This window comes from Polypterus senegalus, chromosome 4 (genome assembly GCF_016835505.1).
Source record: "Polypterus senegalus isolate Bchr_013 chromosome 4, ASM1683550v1, whole genome shotgun sequence".
Taxonomy (NCBI): domain Eukaryota; kingdom Metazoa; phylum Chordata; class Cladistia; order Polypteriformes; family Polypteridae; genus Polypterus; species Polypterus senegalus.
Genome location: NC_053157.1, coordinates 167,587,346 through 167,605,429, shown reverse-complemented (window position 1 = coordinate 167,605,429; position 18,084 = coordinate 167,587,346). Strand labels below are relative to the sequence as shown.

The 18,084-nt window shown below is 35.9% G+C and overlaps 1 protein-coding gene across 4 annotated transcripts in view; it reads left to right on the top strand.

The window, feature by feature from the left end:
* The window catches only part of htt (huntingtin), a 240,301-nt gene that overhangs the window by 86,781 nt on the left and 135,436 nt on the right, over nucleotides 1-18,084 (top strand). For all 4 annotated transcript variants that reach the window (XM_039751643.1, XM_039751641.1, XM_039751642.1 and 1 more), the window contains 6 exons: nucleotides 904-1,004; nucleotides 1,464-1,610; nucleotides 3,367-3,487; nucleotides 4,399-4,544; nucleotides 5,384-5,535; nucleotides 8,368-8,570. In XM_039751643.1, the coding sequence (XP_039607577.1) occupies nucleotides 904-1,004; nucleotides 1,464-1,610; nucleotides 3,367-3,487; nucleotides 4,399-4,544; nucleotides 5,384-5,535; nucleotides 8,368-8,570 (870 nt within the window). The remainder of the gene's footprint in view (nucleotides 1-903; nucleotides 1,005-1,463; nucleotides 1,611-3,366; nucleotides 3,488-4,398; nucleotides 4,545-5,383; nucleotides 5,536-8,367; nucleotides 8,571-18,084) is intronic.

Sequence of the window (18,084 nt, the reverse complement as noted above, 5' to 3'; positions counted from 1 at the left end):
ACTCCCCTGTCTAGATTTGCCCAGGCCTCTCTTTTCCTGTGACATTTGATGTCCTCTTTAAAAGTAGGGGTGATTTGGTGAGGAGGGAGTTCATGCTTTTGCTCATTTTAATTCTTTTTAGTATTGATTATTTTTTTCATTTGTCAGTTGATTGACAATAGTAATGTATTGAAAAAAAACATTTATATGAAATATAAGCTTTGACAGTATGCGAGTGGAAGAAATTGGCACATGAAAAACTAGATTATATGTTCTTTGCACGCACACACACACACACACACACACACACAAATGTACACACATACACACAATGTACTAAGTGAATAAGAAAGACCTTGGTTCAGTGATAATTTACAGTGTATTGAGTAGCTAATTATATTGCTTAAATCACAGTTTTTATATGTATTATAAGTTAAAATAATAGAAAAGCATAATGCAACTGATCCCATTTTTAATTTCTGGACCTTCAATGTCCCTTGCCATTTTCTTTTTATGTTTTGAAGTTGTCCTCCTATCACTGCTTTTTTCAGCAGTGTGATTAGAGGATCACTGTCATGAAGCAGAAGATGTACGTTCAACGACATTCCTTGCTTTTCTTCCTTGAATTACTGCCACAGACTCCACCGCAAATCAGTGTAATACTGGCCAGTCAAGTAGGCCTTTTTAGAACATTGCCAATATGCACTACATCTGTCACAAAATAAATTTTGCACTTTGTTTGGACCTATGTTTCAGTTGTTTGGATCCTAGTTTACAGTTAATTTCTTTCAATATAAATTTGTTTGAAATAAATATTCTTCATAACCTCATTAAACAAAGTATTTTTCCTTTTTGTGTATTATCTGTTTGATTTGTGTGTAATACTTTGTTTGATTGTAACAATTTTTTTCTTTTTCAAAAAAGTTACTAAATCTTCAGGATCGAGTACTGAATGATGTTGTCATCTATTTACTTGGTGATGATGATGCCAGAGTTCGACATGTGGCAGCAAGTACAGTGACAAGGTAAAAAGACATTGCTGAGATAAAAAGTATAGTCAAGAGAAAAAGCTGCTTAGTAGTCTACTTTGTCAAGAGTGGGATCCATGTAATATATGTATATGTTTATTGTGTTCATTTACATGCATGTTTGGATTTAATACACTATGTAAAGTGTAGTAAGGCATCCTAAGCATTTTATCAAAAGCCAAACAATATAAGGAAATTTAAGCAAATTGTTTTTGTGCTAGAAGATTATAGATGTTTGTTCCTTTTGATACTTGGGACAATTTTTTTTTTTTTTTGGATCCCATTAATTTATCTGCAAAATCTTTCACTTACTTGGCTATTAAGTGTCGATTGGACTTTTGAATAAACATTTAAGACTAATAAAAATAAGCTTTGTCTAAAGATTTGACAGCTTCAGTTCAGTTTCTTTTTTTTTTTTTTAAATAAACCCTACCCTATTTTTGCCTCCTTTACCAGACTTGTATCCAGGCTCTTTTATGAGTGTGACCAAAGCCAAGCTGATCCTGTGGTCGCTATTGCCAGAGACCAAAGTAGTGTCTACCTGCAGTTGCTAATGCATGAGACTCAGCCTCCTTCCCAATTCACTGTTAGCACCATTACAAGGTATCTGTTCTAATTGTTGTGCCATTACCACTGTCACAACTCTAGTGCACTCAGGTTCCCCAGTTTAATATTTGTAGTAGGTATGTATGTAGATGGATGTACCAAGGTAATACATGATTGTGATTGATAACCTTATTATGATGAAACTGAAAGCAATTTAGAACTAGAATCCCTGAAGCTTACAAATTTTTTCGTTGTCCTTCACCCCCTTCCTGACATATGCCAAGAAGCTCGCAACTCCTTATCACTGCGCTAATAGCCCCCTTTTGTTTTGCAAATGTATGGATTAGCAGAACGCAGCTGCTACACCCTCCGACCACCATCCATTCAGTCAGATGAAGGCATCACCCTGCTGCAATCCTCACAGCTGAAGTCTGAGTTGATGTGTTTGTCTGGTGATGTGCTTGTATGGAATTATATAAGTAATGAAATACCGTGATACGAAATATATACATTTCATGTGTGTTCCGTGTCTACAGCGATCTGTGTAAATATAGAATGACAGAGGAAATACGAGGTGAGAAATGCTGAACACATGGCTAAAACAGAAAGTTTTCATGTTATAGTAATAACAACATAACTTTGATGTGAATTGTAGTATATGTGAAGAATGAAGCGCAAATATCCAAGAAACACTTTCACAAAAGGTGTAATAAAACAAGTATGGTTTTGTTATCCAAAGAAAAGAATTACTCAGTTGACATGTTGCTGAAGCTCAACTATCTGTCAGTACAAAGTAAAAGACGTTTGCAAACATGCGTATTTGCGCGTTTCATTTTCAACTGGTTGTCACATCAACATGTCATTAGAAAGTTTTATTTCTTCAGTTTTATTTTTGGATTCATGAATAAAATTGAGTAAAAAAAATTTTCAAATGACATGTTGATGTGAATGTCTGTGCTTGTGTATGAGGAAAAGTAACATCCACCACAGACATTTCGGAGTCTGTTTGCTCAACATGACACCAAGAAGAAATGACTGAGCTGCGTTTGTGTGTCTGCTTTTATCTGCAAAATCAAGTGACAACGAATTATGAATAAGGCAGATTCACTAGCATTTCTGCGTCAGATTTTATCCATCTAGATCAGAGAATTTCCAGGTCGATTGTCTCAAAACACAACTCACATCTACAGTTATTCCCAGTTTCAGATAAAAAGTAACAGCATCAGATCCGGTAGTATGTATCGTGATTGTGACTGAGAGGATAAAAGTGGGAAAAAAAATTTTTTATAAGTGCCATACCTTTACACAGCATGTTACAGACTCATATCAAATGGATGTTTTTATTATGTAATAATAATAATAATAGCAGCTTCACACAAGATTCGAACCTGTGACCTTGAGGTTGCATCATCTGACTGAATGGGGGGGGTGGGTACAGGCTGCGTTCTGCTTATTTCCATATTTGCAAAACAAAAGTGGGTTGTTAGTGCAGTGGTAAGGAGCTACGAGCTTCTTGCCATATGTTAGAAAAATTTAAGGATGTCAGGGACAATGAAAAAAAACGTAAGTCTCAGGGAGTATTAAGAAGAATAATAAAAGTAAGTGGATTAGTTAAACATATCTGTTTATTTAGATTTTTCAGATTGCTTGTTATAATGTGTTTTAAAGATTTAAATTTATTTCACTTAAGTGCAGTTCAGAAAAAGTAGATTGGAATGAAAAATGGGCATCATTTTCATGAAATTAATACTAAGATTTAAACATTATACATGACTTTTGATTGCTGCTTTAATGAATCTGTAATCTTATGTAGGACATACAGAGGATATAATACGTGCCAGAACACTTCTGACATTACTATTGAGAATAATTTATCCCGAGTGATCACTGCTGTGTCTCATTCATTGACATCCTCAAAGTCAAAGGCTCTCACTGTAAGTAATATTTATTTATGTTTTCTTTTTGGTATTTTCTTTATATCTTCCCTTAATTGTTTTTACAAAATGTGTGTAATTTAAAGGTGGTTAATCTCAAAGTTCTATTGACATTATCGTTTTTGCTTTTTAATCTTTAGCATTCACACTCACGTGTTACATTTGAGGAGAGCAGAGGCAGTGATTTAATTCACTTGTGATCTGTCTTGGTTTTTGTGCTTTTTAATTTTAGGAATACATTATTACAAAGAATTCTAGTGTCCAGTATGTTTGTTGTATGACATTATGCCTAGGATGGAAGGCAAATCTTAAATGGTGTGTGGTAATGTTTTTATGTAAGTTAATATGCAAATGATTTTAATTAGTTATTTAAAAAGATTATTTTATATTTAAGCATTCATTCATGAAAAAATAAATGATATGGGAAAGACAGTAGCACTGCCATTAATGGCTAGTGGTCAGATCTTGAATTTAGTTCCCATTGAAGTGAGTGTCCTTGTTTAGCCTACAGCTTTTCCCTCTAGTTTCCTCAGAGAAGGCTGTTTCCACTTTCACATTTTTATGATGTTTATGTTAGGTTGTTATTGCCCACTTTGTATTTACATGCTATGATAATAGGTATGTGAGTGAACACTCCCTGCAATGACTTGTCACACCACAAGTGTCTTCTACCCTGCAACTGATGCTTTTTAAAATGTTGTTTGGCTACCCAAAAGTCTTGTGTGTGGAATAAGCAAAACTGTAAAATTAAAAGATGAATAAATAAAAAATATTCCATTTATGGCTGTAAATGTAACTGCACTGTTTGTGTTCAGGTTGGTTTTTTTTTTTTAGATTTTCTGAGAAATTCTCTAGTTTCTGAAGGTTATGTCCATAGTTTGTTATAGATAAAGTATCGTTTTCTTTTACAGTTTGGCTGCTGTGAAGCATTAAGTCTACTCTCGGCGGCATTTCCTATCTGTACATGGAGCATAGGATGGCACTGCGGATATGTCACTTCCTCCCGTGGTATGTCTTCCAGATCTAATTTTTTCAAGACCAGAGGAAGATCTTTCAGGTATGAAAGCTTTTTTCATGCAGTCAGTTTAGCTTTTTGTTTCTTTTACTGCTGTATGTGTAAATGTTTAATGTTGTATTTTGAAGACTTAGTTGAAGACTAAAGCAGAAAACAATTGATATTGTTGTATTAAGAGATGTCAAGGTAAATCTTTTTTGATGTCATAGTTTTGCATATACAGTAACACCTTTAGGGGCAGAGTGTAAGCTGTATTACATTAGGACTGCAAGCTTTTGTTATATTGAACTTACAGTAAAGTTGTGCCTTGTCCAGACAAACTTATTTCAACTAGCCATTCCTTAATTAAAAATATGCTGTTTAACTTTTTTAAATGCACTTAATCTGGTTACTTTTGGAGTGCTTGAAACCTGTCCTTGCAGCACTTATCAGTCGAAAGCAGTTCTATGTATACTATCTAAAATGCAATCTGTTCTTTGGCTGTTGACTGTATAAGTGATACACACAGAAATGCTAAAAGTAGCCATGCATAATAATCTGCCAAGGTAACCTTTTCTTGTTTGTGATTTCCAAATATTTAGTGTCTGTATTATGAAAGGTGGCCTATACTAGACTAGATACTGAAACTAATTCGAATAGTTTTAGCACTTTATACTGTAAATAATATACTGACTGTGCATTTTTATTATTTATACAAAATTTTTAAAGAGGAAAGATCCAAGTTTGCAAAGCCTTGGCAAAACTTTCACAGCTCTTTGTTAGAATACTATAAGAAAACATTCAAATTTAGTCCAGTATATATTCTGAAGAAAATGTTTTTGATATGTGTGTTTGCTTATACATTTCTTTTAACTGTATTTTCTTTTTCCTTCTTTGTAAAGCTTGTCTCAGTCAAATTCCAGTGATGAACTTCAAAAAAACTGCACAGTGGGAATGGCCAATATAATTTTGTCACTACTGTCCTCAGCTTGGTTTCCTTTGGATTTGTCTGCCCATCAAGATGCACTTACATTAGTTGGAAACTTGCTAGCAGGTACAGCAAACTATAATGTTTCTAGTCATAATATGAGCTGAAATAATTTTTGCAGTTTACTGATTCTAAAAGCTTTGGTCCAGCACCAGATGATCTTATTTTATGTCCTAGAATGTCTTTATTGTAAAGTCTGTTACTGTAACTTTAGCTCTGAATGGAAATTTCATTCAAGTCCCTGGAGGAAAGTGAACGTAATATACTTTTTACTCTGTTGTATCTTGCTACTGACAATCAGTGGATTTTAATGTATTGTATAATTTAATAATTAACTGTAGTAACATGTAATTATTGTAGTGGTGACTTCAAGTGAGTAAATGTACTTTTGGCAAATGAATACAGTACTTAGATAAAAAAACTTTATAGTTTCCATATCTGTCATTTTTCTATGAAAGTATTATTAAGTCATATTAAAGGGATGTTCACCTATCTTTAACTGTTTACAAAATCTCCTAGTAAGATATTGTACATTTTAAGCAATTTTTACAGGAAACCATGGATCTTGGTGAAACATGTAAAAAATTCATTTTGTATGTAAAAATAGTTGTTTGAAAACTTTTGATTACTCAGTGCATTCATGTAAAAGGATAACAAGATGGTGCACTGTCTTATATGCCGTTATCTGGGTTACGGATCACACCTCCAAAACAATAAAAGAAAGCTTTTCCTACCAATCAGTTTATCTCCTGCCACTTATATTCTTTTTTTTCTCTATGTCGCAAACACTCCTGCTTATTGTCTCCTGACTCTCTACTTAAAACTTCCTTATGCCACACCATCCTTTTTCTCCTAAATTCTCCTGCCACTCTCCTAAGAGGCGTGTCCGCCCCTTACAGAACAGAAGCCCTTCACCCAGTCCCATCACTTACAGCATTTATTCCGTCCTTTATGTTCACATACAGCTCATCACAAGCTGCCTGCACATCACAATATATTAACAAAACATAATATAGCAGAATTTGAAAAGAAACTTACAGAATACAGATTAACATTACCATCAGTGGTTTCAGTTTTCAACACATTTTTCAGTTTTGTCAGCATTGCACTTTATATCGTTCAGTGTTTTCCCTACTGCGTAAATTGAAGCAATACTTAAAACACTATCACCCTTTCGTAAATTTTCAATAAATTACATTTTTGTGACAATTCCAACAGCACACGCATACATTTATTGGCCATAACAATGTATAGTAGATTGATTATAACAAAAGAGAAAAGTTACAAAATGCTATTAAAATTAAAGATGGTGCTGGGGAAGAACACTATGCACTAGCACAAGGGAAAGTTTTTCCAAATTGCAAAGCTCACAACGTACTACATGGCAATAGTAGTACAGTATTGTGTGCTCAGTGGTATTTTTTGTTTTGGCCATGATGGTTAATGTAGATTGACAGTTAATCTTGACATCATTTTTTTGAAATTACAAAGTTTCCTGATTTCTGCAAAAAAGGCGGCCGTCAAAGAATTTATTTGTCTCTTTACTTGCTCATTTTACTAATACAGGAAGAACATATCGGGGTCTTTCCTTTTTTCTATTTAAAGCTACATGTTACAAAACAGAATAAGCTATGTTAGTCTTTGGAATGAGATTATTTTTCACAATCCACTTTTTTCCAATTGACTGCAATACAGTTATTCATTTGAAGACAAAGTGTATACTGTAAATTATTCAAACAACATGTCTTTGGAGGTGGAGTACTTGGCAAAGAATGCATGCAAGTATGGCGAAAACATGTAAACTCCACACGTGTAACTGCCCAAAATCTGTCCTTTGTGCTTCAGTATTTTTTATGCTTGTCAGTTACTGTAATTTTTGTTATCGTTTCCTGATAATATACACTGAAATGTACAGAATGTGGTTGTTTCAGTTGTAATTTTTATTATAATATTTCTGACCAGTCTGCACTGCTTATTGAGATGTTTTATCTGTTCATCCACTTTCTAAACAAATTAATTCTAATACTGGGTCTGAGAAATGTGTGAATTGGTTTAGCAGGTCCTAGATAGAATTTGAATTGTGCATATAAAAATATATCAACTGTAAAAAAAAATGATATATTACATAAAACTTATGCAGTGGAATTATAAAGAATGAAAGTTTACAGAAATGTTGAGGATTGATAGGGTACTCATTATTATTAAAAAGCAATTATACAGCAAGCAGATACTCTTATGCCATTATACCTGGCTGATGAATTATTGAACTCCCTATCACATAGTTGCCAGATTGATCCCAATTGCTGACTTTTTAACTGACACAAATCACTTAATCTGCTCCGATTGTATAAGTACTGTATTTAGTCAGTTCTACTATTTTGTCTCTTTGTATAGTAAATGGTAGTGTGTGTAAAGTAAGGGTTGTGGTCATACTCCCTGTTGCCCTGAATCACTTTGAATATTCTGCGTAGTTATTTGGCTCATTATTTCAAGACGACAATGGGGTACTAATTCATTGAATGAATTATTTGTAGCTCTAGCAAGAATGAAAGAGATTGAAGAGATACTAGAGAAGCAGTCAAATTTATGAAAGGAGTAAGTTAATAGACTGGCAATATTTTGGATTTTCATATAGAACATCGGCAAAGCTGGGACCAGATTTTTTTTTTTAGTAATATCTAAGTTACATTTGTTTAGTTAAAAATAAACATGGAGCCATTTGACTAGCAGTTTAAATCATGCTAATGCAGTGGAAACTTTAAGCAATTTTTGTCAAAACTAATTCTTAAGATATAATTGGTTGTTCTCATGAGTTCACTTTTTTTTAGTGGTTATTTCATAAGAATGAAAATAGATTTCATTTTTAACATACAACACATTTTGCTTGCATCATTTTAGCTGCAGCTCCTAAATATCTGAAGAATCCATGGGCATCTGAAGAGGAAGCTAATTTGGGTGCTGTCAAGCAGGAGGAATCATGGCCAGCACTTGGAGACAGAAGTATAGTTGCCATGGTGGAACAACTCTTCTCTCACCTCCTGAAGATAGTCAACATCTGTGCACATGTTATTGATGATGTGGCTCCTGGCTCAACTGCAAAGGTCTTACAGACTTTTTTATTGGCAAAAGTGTTAGTTAAGAATAATCTTTTCTGAATTTTATATACCAGATGTTCTCAGCATGTTTGTTCTATCTAAAATTAGTTTCACATATTTGGGACCAACTGTATTATATTGGCTGGAGATTATGACACTGACCAGAAAGCAGGAGAAAAAGCTGGAGGTAGCAGAGTTAAAGATGCTAAGATTTGCATTGGGTGTGACGAGGATGGACAGGATTAGAAATGAGTACATTAGAGGGTCAGCTCAGGTTGGACGGTCGAGAGACAAAGTCAGAGAGCCGAGATTGTGCTAGTTTGGACATGTGCAGAGGAGAGATGCTGAGTATATTGGGATAAGGATAGAGCTGCCAGGCAAAAGGAAAAGAGGAAAGCTTAAGAGGAGGTTAATGGATGTGGTGAGAGAGGACCTGCAGGTGCTGGGTGTAACAGAGCAAGATGCAGAGGATAGGAAGATATGGAAAAAGATGATCCGCTGTGGCAACCCCTATTGGGAGCAGGTGGAAGAAAAAGATATGAGTAAAAATTTCTGTTTATTATTTTCATTAACTACAAACAGTACCATAAAGTAATTAGATACAATGTTTTTTTAAGAAAACTCATTTTTCATATACAATCATTCAAGGATTTATGGCTGACAGAGTTGAGGTGAAATAAAAGTATCATTGCTCTCATAGAGTTCCAGTAGGGCTTTTTTTGGCCATATCATGCAGCATGTTTTTGAAGTCATATTTCGCACAGCCGGCACATCTTTGTTGTTTCTGATCAATGAAGATGGCTCACACTATTTTCTTCCATCTAAAAGACAGAAACACCTTGTAAATGGCAATAAGTCTTTCCTTTTTGTTATTGTTATTTTACAGAGTCTCATATATGTTGTGACTCTTATGGGGCTCTTTAAGTTTTGTTTTGATCAGGGCTACTCCCAATGCATTTGGCCCACACTGCCTTCCCTAACAGAGCCAGTGTTATATCCGGGAAGACTCAAAGATCAATTTGTGCTGGTCTGTACTGGCATGTCCGCGAAGACTCAAAGATCAATTTGTGCTGGTCTGTACTGGCAGTTAAACTATGTGTACCCGTGACCAACACCAGATAATGACCATAATACTTTGTGACTGACATATACTAACTTGCAGGTCCATTTGGGGTTATGACTGTATTGAAATCCATGTAACTGTAGCATGACGGCAACACATTTTAAATAGCATATGATGTACGTAATTTTGCTGTTTCAGACTTTTATGGGGGGAAAAGAATAGAAGGCCTTCATAACATTCCACAAATGCAATCCTGTATTGTCACTGTTCAAACAAAATGTCAAGTAGAGAATGTATTGTCCTATCACATAGTCCCACATTTTCTCCACCTGAAAAAATTTATAGTAATTATTTCTTTTTGATATGATCTTGGAGTGCTGGTTTTGAGCTGTAATGTGTCAGTATGGTGGAAAATGAGTATTACTCTAAAATGCTGTTTGTAAAACTGCTTTAGACTGATAAGATTTCTGTTTTTGTCCTCTGAATATAAGAAAAAATGCTTTGTTTATTCATTATACTAGCAAAATACCCGCGCTTCGCAGCGGAGAAGTAGTGTGTTAAAGAAGCAATGAAAAAGAAAAGGAAACATTTTGAAAATAACGTAACATGATTGTCAATGTAATTGTTTTGTCACTGTTGTGAGTGATGAGTGTTGTTGTCATATATATATATATTTACACAAACACACATAAACATATATATATATACATATCTATACATATACACATATATATACATATATATCTACATATATACACATACATATACACACACACATAAATACATACACACACATATATAAACATATATATACATATACATACATATCTACATATATACACACACAGCTATTTCTTATCAGTGCAATACGCTGCTTGTTAAAACGGATAACTCCCGCTCTTACGTGCAAGTCTGCGTGGATATTATGAACTATCGTATTTGTTCAAGTTCTATTTAAATTTTAAATAGAAGGAATTTTTATTTAGTCGACAGAAATATCTTTGGTAGGAATGGTAAAAACAGACAGGAATATTATTCGTGAATAAATCAACTCAAACCTTAAACAACTTATAATATTTTGCTCTCCATAAAAATTTATCCTGTCTAAATTATACAAGTTAGAAATAAAGTAAACGTTAAAAGAACAAACATTCACATTTCTTTACTCTTATGTAATTTTATATAAAAAATAAACTTAGATTTTAAATATCCCAAAAGATTTTGCTCTCCATAAAAATATATCCTGTCAAAATGATACAAATTCAAATATGAACATGCTGCATAACAAAACCTAGAAATATAAATAAAATGTGTTCCTTTCAGCAATAACAAATCAAATCATTCAGTTGTCTTTGCTCATATGTCATTTTAGAGCTGGACGCCTGGCATCTTTTTGGCCACAGGTTCGTTTCTGTTTGGTGTGAGGTTCTGTGTTGTGGAGATTCTCAGGATGGATTGCAGGTGCTCATCAGTGAGGCGACTTCTGTGTGCTGTTTTGTTAGTCTTTATCACTGAGAAGAGCTTCTCACACAGATATGTGCTACCAAACATGCACAAGGTTCGAGCCGCATGTAGACGGACTTTTTTTGTTCTTCAAAGTCACCAAAGCGCCGTGCAAACTCAGTGCGCAGTGCGCTCAGTTTATCAGCAAAGTGCGATTTGGGAACACCGTAGTGACGACTTGGTTTAACATTACTTGGCAACAGGGAAAGTGAGGCAAGGTGCACTGGTGCATTTGTGTCTCCCATAAAAGCAGCTTCACTTGAAATCACTTTGTGATTGTGCACGGGTTAAAACGTCCGCTGAAGTGTCAGATTCTTATTTAATTATGCTGCTTTCTGTATCTTCTGCATTGCATTCAGGTTAACCTGATGTTTTGTCTCATAGTGCCGTCTTAGATTAAATTCTGTAATTACAGCCACATTAGCTCCACAAATGAGACACACGGGTTTAGTAAACATATACTCAGCCTCCCATCGGTTTTTAAAGGCTCTATTTTCAGAATCAACTTTTCTCTTCAGCATCGTGTGAGCTAGCTTCGCAATAACTTGATTAACTCGGTAAGTGTTCGCAAGGCAGCTGAAGCGCTGCATTATGGGATCTGTAGTTTATTGTGTTACCAGCGCTTCATATACCCGGGCTTTAATAACAATAATACAGTATATAAAATGATCTCGCGGCCCTTGAGTTTGACACATATGGACTAAATAGAACTTGAAAAGATATATTTTTTAAATGTGATCGCGCAATTCAGATAGAGTTGACGCACTACAGCCTGCATGCCTCAATAAGTCATCCTTCCTCGCTCTTACTTTTTTACCGTTCATCTAATGAATACACTGAGTATGGCTTTACCAAAACAATCATTGATGGCGAATAAAGTATCCATTATTCGAGTATGTAGATCGGGTATATATATATATATATATATATATATATATATATATATATATACCAGCGTATCGCAGGAGAAGTAGTGTGTTAAAAAAGCTATGAAAAAGAAAAGGGAACATTTTAAAAATAACGTAACATGACTGTCAATATACAGTATTTGTTTTGTGAGTGTTACTGAGTGTTGCTGTCATCAAGGATTTGATTATCATTATTTCTTTCAATCAGGTTCGTATTTGTAGGATGTGTTGTGTTCAAGTTACATTCCGTGTTTGTCAATCGTTGTAAAGATGACAGGTTTCATTCATCGATTCGTTTCTTACTGCATCAATAAACAGCTCGTCTTCTTCTTTATCTGAGACCTGACACACTGCATGCACGGGATTTTTTTACACTGTCTTCCTTTAGCGGGACATTGACTTTTTCCAACGTGTGCTTTGTTTTGGATTTATGAATATGCTTGTATGTATCAACGCTTCATATTTTTGCTGCCTTTTCAATTGTGTAATTCGGTTTTGTTCAGCTCTTTGGAACTGTTGCTTTTATCTGTGCACTGCGTCAGTTCACGTGAGCCACTCGGTGTACATGCATCGAAGGTTCCCAGCTGTGCTGGTGCCATCTCGTGCTATGTCCATGGCTGTATTTAATGTTACCTTAGTCCTGGCACTTAAAACTTTCTCTCGCAGTTTCGCTGAGTTTGTGTCAAACACCACCCTGACCATCTCATCTTCCTCTCCATAAGCACAGTCCTTCACCCGTGAATATTTAGTGGCAGTTTGCTATTGGATTGCCGCTGACGGACGGCCTTATATGGGCAGGCACTAAATTACAAACGCCAGCGGCAGCCTGTCTATGAACTTAATTTAAAGTGTAGGTTTACATCGTGCTTTGTTTCGAGTAGCAGAACTCATGAATATGGTTGTATATGTCACTCGCTCGCTTCTTATTGTTTCGCTGCCTTCTCAATTATATAATGCATGTTTTCTTCAGCGCTTTTTTTAGGTCTTCCTGGTTTTCTATGTACTGCGTGATTACGTGGGAGGCGTGATGATGTCACACGAAGCTCCGCCCCCACGGCGTTGAAGCTCATCTCCATTACAGTAAATGGAGAAAACTGCTTCCAGTTATGACCATTACGCGTAGAATTTCGATATAAAACCTGCCCAACTTTTGTAAGGAAGCTGTAAGGAATGAACCTGCCAAATTTCAGCCTTCCACCCACACGGGAAGTTGGAGAATTAGTGATGAGTCAGTGAGTCAGTGAGTGAGTGAGTGAGTGAGGGCTTTGCCTTTTATTAGTATAGATCATGCTAAAGAAGCAATCAAACTTTTAGTATGTACTGAGAGTTCCTTGACTATGCACATACTAATCGATTACTAATACTAATTAAAAATCATTGAAAATGTTAGGAAATAGCAAATGAACTGAATAAATATTTTACCCAAATATTTATAAAGGAAGAAGCATTGCAATAGCAAAAACAAACTAGTGAGATCATAGATTTTAAAATAGAAGTGTCAAATGTGCTTCAAGCGCTCAATACGTTGAAGATTGACAAAACCCCTGGACCTGATGAGATCTTACCAGTTGTATTGATAGAAATGAAAGATGTCATCTATATACCCTTATTTGGCATATTTCAACAGTCATCTCAGGAAGGAGAAGTAAATACCTGAGGGCTGGAAAGTAGCAAATGTGACTCTAGTATTCAAGAAGAGAGACAAAATGGATCCTAGTTATTACAGACCAATTAGTCTTACTTCTCTACCATGCAAAACTATGGAAGCTATAATGAGAAATAAATTAGAAAATCACCTAAATGAAAAAAATATTGTAAATAGCTCACCTAAATTAATCAAATATTGTAAATAGCTGCCAGCAGGGGTTTATGAGAAGGTGGCCCTGCCATACCAATCTTTCAGATTTTTTTGAAGAAGCAGCCAGAATAGTTGATAATAAAAACAAACAACAAAATTTAAACTTGCCTTTAAAAAAAAGCATTTGATACTGTCTCACACCCAAAGATTAATTCTGAAACTGTAGGCATCAGAGGTAACCTACAAAAATGGATCTATAGTTGGTTAACCAGCAGGAGACAGAGTACATTTAAGCGGTGAATTCTCCACATGGAGCAAGGTCATCAGTAGAGTTCCTTAGGGGTCTGTCTTTGGACCATTACTTTTTTTGATTTATATTAATGACACTGATTCTGGTATTGTTAGTAAACTTGTCAAATTCATAGATGAAACTGAAATTGGAGGGATGGCAGACATTTGTGAGGCAGAAAAAATAATTCAGGATGACCTGGACAATTTTCTGAACTGGGCAAACACTTGGAAAATGCACTTTAACACTGGAATTATCAGAGCCTACGAGAAAACACATAAATCCGGTCCACCTTAAATCCGTTCACACCTCTCCGTCAGCATCTTTTGTCCTGTAAACGTGCCAATTAAGACAAGCAGCCTGCTATTCCATCCCCTACTGTCGCAGAACATTCACTAAGTTCTTCCAGCTCATGCCTTGTTTGATTATCTGGGAGTGAACTGCTGGAGTATTAGAGTGGAAATAATAGATTGTTATTTGGAACACATGTATTTCATGTTTGTTCCGTTTCTACAGTAATCTGTGTAAACACATTGTTAAAACAGAAACTTTTTCATATGTTAGTAATAAATGTTACAAAATGTAGGCATAAACTATAGAATGTGTGAAGCCCGAAGTCCAAAAATCAAATAAACACTGTTACAAAAGGTTCAAGGATGATACAACTGCTTCCGTTGCGTAGTGGTAAGATTTGCTGACTTGTAATCATGAGGCCAACGGTTCGATCCCCACTGCCTCGTATATTTACTGTTTTCAGTAGTGAGCTGCTCTTTTTGTTAATATTATACAGTACACACATAAATTTGGTTTGCGCCTGTAGCAGACTGTGTACATTTATAGTACTGTACTTGTAAAAGTTACCCTTTTTTTTTCCACTTTTATTCTCTTACTCACGATACATACTACCGCCCTAGGGATCTGACGCTGTTACTATTTATTTGAAACTGGGAATAGCTGTAGATGTGAGTAGTGTTTTGAGTCAATGGAACTGGACATTCTCTGATCTGGAGGGATAACAGCTAACACACAAACGCTGGTGAATCTGCCTTCTTCGTATCTCACCGTCACTTCATTTTTTTTTTTTTATTAAGTTTTATTGAGTGTTACTGCTCACCCATAATTAGTATACACCTTATAGTGTATGATGTCCAAAAAAACCATAGACATAGGTATATATGATATTTTGAAGAAATCATTTTATGGGCTGAATAGTACCAATCAGAAAACATCATCGCACTAATGCAATACTATTTGAAAACGAACAGCGTCAGATCGGGTGTGAATTTACACTGGCGCTGTTACTTAGTCAGATCGAGGTGGGGGGTGGCGGGTTAGAGCATGATCGTCATTGAGAGAATAAAACTGAAAAAAACTAACTTTTACAAGTACCATAAATTTATACCCAATGTCTCATATATTTGTCTGTCTCTTTTTTTTTCTCCATGCTGCAAGAACCGTCTTTCCTACATTTACTATGTGTGTACCTGTTGCAATGTGCACACTTTTCTCTATGCTGTAGTTTCTATTACACACCTGAAAGAAAGAGACAATATATGTGACATTTTGAAGAAATCATTTTATGACCTGAATAGTACCAATCAGAAAACATCATCGCACTAATGCAATATTATTTGAAAATAAACAGCATCAGATTGGGTGTGAATTTACGCTGGCACTGTTACTTAGTCAGAACATGTGTTAGAGCGTGATCGTCATTGAGAGAATAAAACTGAAAAAAGCTAACTTTTACAAGTACCATAAGTTTATACCCAATGTCCCATATATTTGTCTCTTTCTTTTTTTTCTCTATGCTGTGTCGACATCGTGCACCAGAAGGTGTGAGCTTATTCAGTGCAGCAGGATCAACGCACATGTACTGTGCAAGGCATGCATGGGGGGCCACTGTGAAAAGAAGAGTGTTCATGGCTTATATTGCAGAGGAACTTTGTCGTTGCATCTTACTAGAAAAGGCGATGAAAAAAGAAAAGGAGGATGCAACATCGACAAGCTTCTGTTCCAAGACAGCCGCTTCCCCAGGAAAGTAAACTGAGTCAGTGTCAAGTGCCCTTTCAATGTGATAGAAACCACAGCATAGAAAAAAAGTGTGCGCATTGCAACAGGTACACACATGGTAAATGTAGGAAAGACGGTTCTTGCAGCACGGAGAAAAAAAGAAAGAGACAAATATATGGGACATGGGTATAAATTTATGGTACTTGTAAAAGTTAGCTTTTTTTCAGTTTTATTCTCTCAATGATGATCATGCTATAAACCCGCTTCTCCTGATCTGACTCAAAGTAACAGCGCCAGTGTAAATTCACACCCGATGTGATGCTGTTCATTTTCAAATAATATTGCATTAGTTAGTGCGATGATGTTTACTGATTAATTTTATACCCAATGTCCCATATATTTGTCTTTTTCTTTTTTTCTCCGTACTGCGTCGACGTCGTGCAACGGAAGGAGTGAGCTTATTCAGTGCAGCAGGAACACTCAATAAAACTGAATAAAAAAAAATAACGTGACGGTGAGACACAAAGAAGGCAGATTCACCAGCGCTTGTGTATCAGCTTTTATCCCTCCAGATCAGAGAATTTCCAGTTCCATTGCCTCAAAACACTACTCGCATCTACAGTTATTCCCAGTTTCAAATAAAAACTAACCGCGTCAGATCCCTAGGGCGGTGTATGTATGGTGATCGCAATGGAGAGAATAAAAGTGAAAAAAAAGGTAACTTTTACAAGTACAGTATTATAAATGTACACGGTCTGTTACAGAGGCAAACCAAATGTATGTGTGTACTGTATAATATTAACAATAAGAGCAGCTCACTACTGCAAAAACCAAATACAGGAGACAGTCAGGATCGAACCCGGGTCGCTTAAATACAAGTCGGCAAATCTTACCGCTACGCCACGGATGCTGTTGTATCGTCCTTGAACCTTTTGTGAAAGTGTTTATTTGATCTTTGGACTTCAGGATTCATGCATTCTATAGTTTATGCCTACATTTTGTAACATTTATTATTAAAATATGAAAAAGTTTCTGTTTTAACAATTTGTTTACACAGATTACTGTAGAAACGGAACACACATGAAATGCATGTGTTCCAAATAACAATCTATTATTTCCACTCTAAAACTCCAGCAGTTCACTCACTCCAAAATAATCAAACAAGGCATGAGCTGGGAGAATTATGTGAACTTTCTGCGACGGTGGGGGGATGGAGTAGGCGGCTGCTTGCTGCTTGTCTTAATCGGCACATCTATAGGACAAAAGACGCTGACGGAGAGGTGCAAACGGATTGAAGATGGGCCGGATTTACGAGTTTTCTCGTAGGCTGTGGTAATTCTAGTGTTAAAAACAAAAATACATAAGTCTTAAGTATGCTTGTTGGTTATATCTTGTACTTGCAAAATACCTGCACTTCGCAGCGGAGAAGTAGTGTGTTAAAGAAGTTATGAGAAAGAATAGGAAACATTTTAAAAATAATGTAACATGATTGTCCAATGTAATTGTTTTGTCACTGTTATGAGTGTTGCTGTCATATATATACATACAGTGATCCCTCGCTATATCACGCTTCGACTTTCGTGGCTTCACTCTATCGCGATTTTTTTCTCATACACGCTTACGTCACTACGCATGCGCTTTCTGCGAACTTTTATCTTAAGCCCTACGATGGCTCCTAAACGTGCTGCTTTTTCTAAGCCTTCTGACAATAAAGCTAAGCGCCAGAGGAAGATGCTTACTATCCAGGAGAAGGTGAAACTCTTGGATATGATTAAAGATGGCAATACCCTACAAAAGCCTCCTCACGCATATGAAAAGACAGCGCCAGCAACTGCCTATCAAGATGTTCTTCAGCCGCGCACCCAGACACCCACTGCCTACTCCTAGTACTTCTTCACTGAAGACAACAACGCACCTGCTGAAGATACTGCACCACCTCTGAAGAC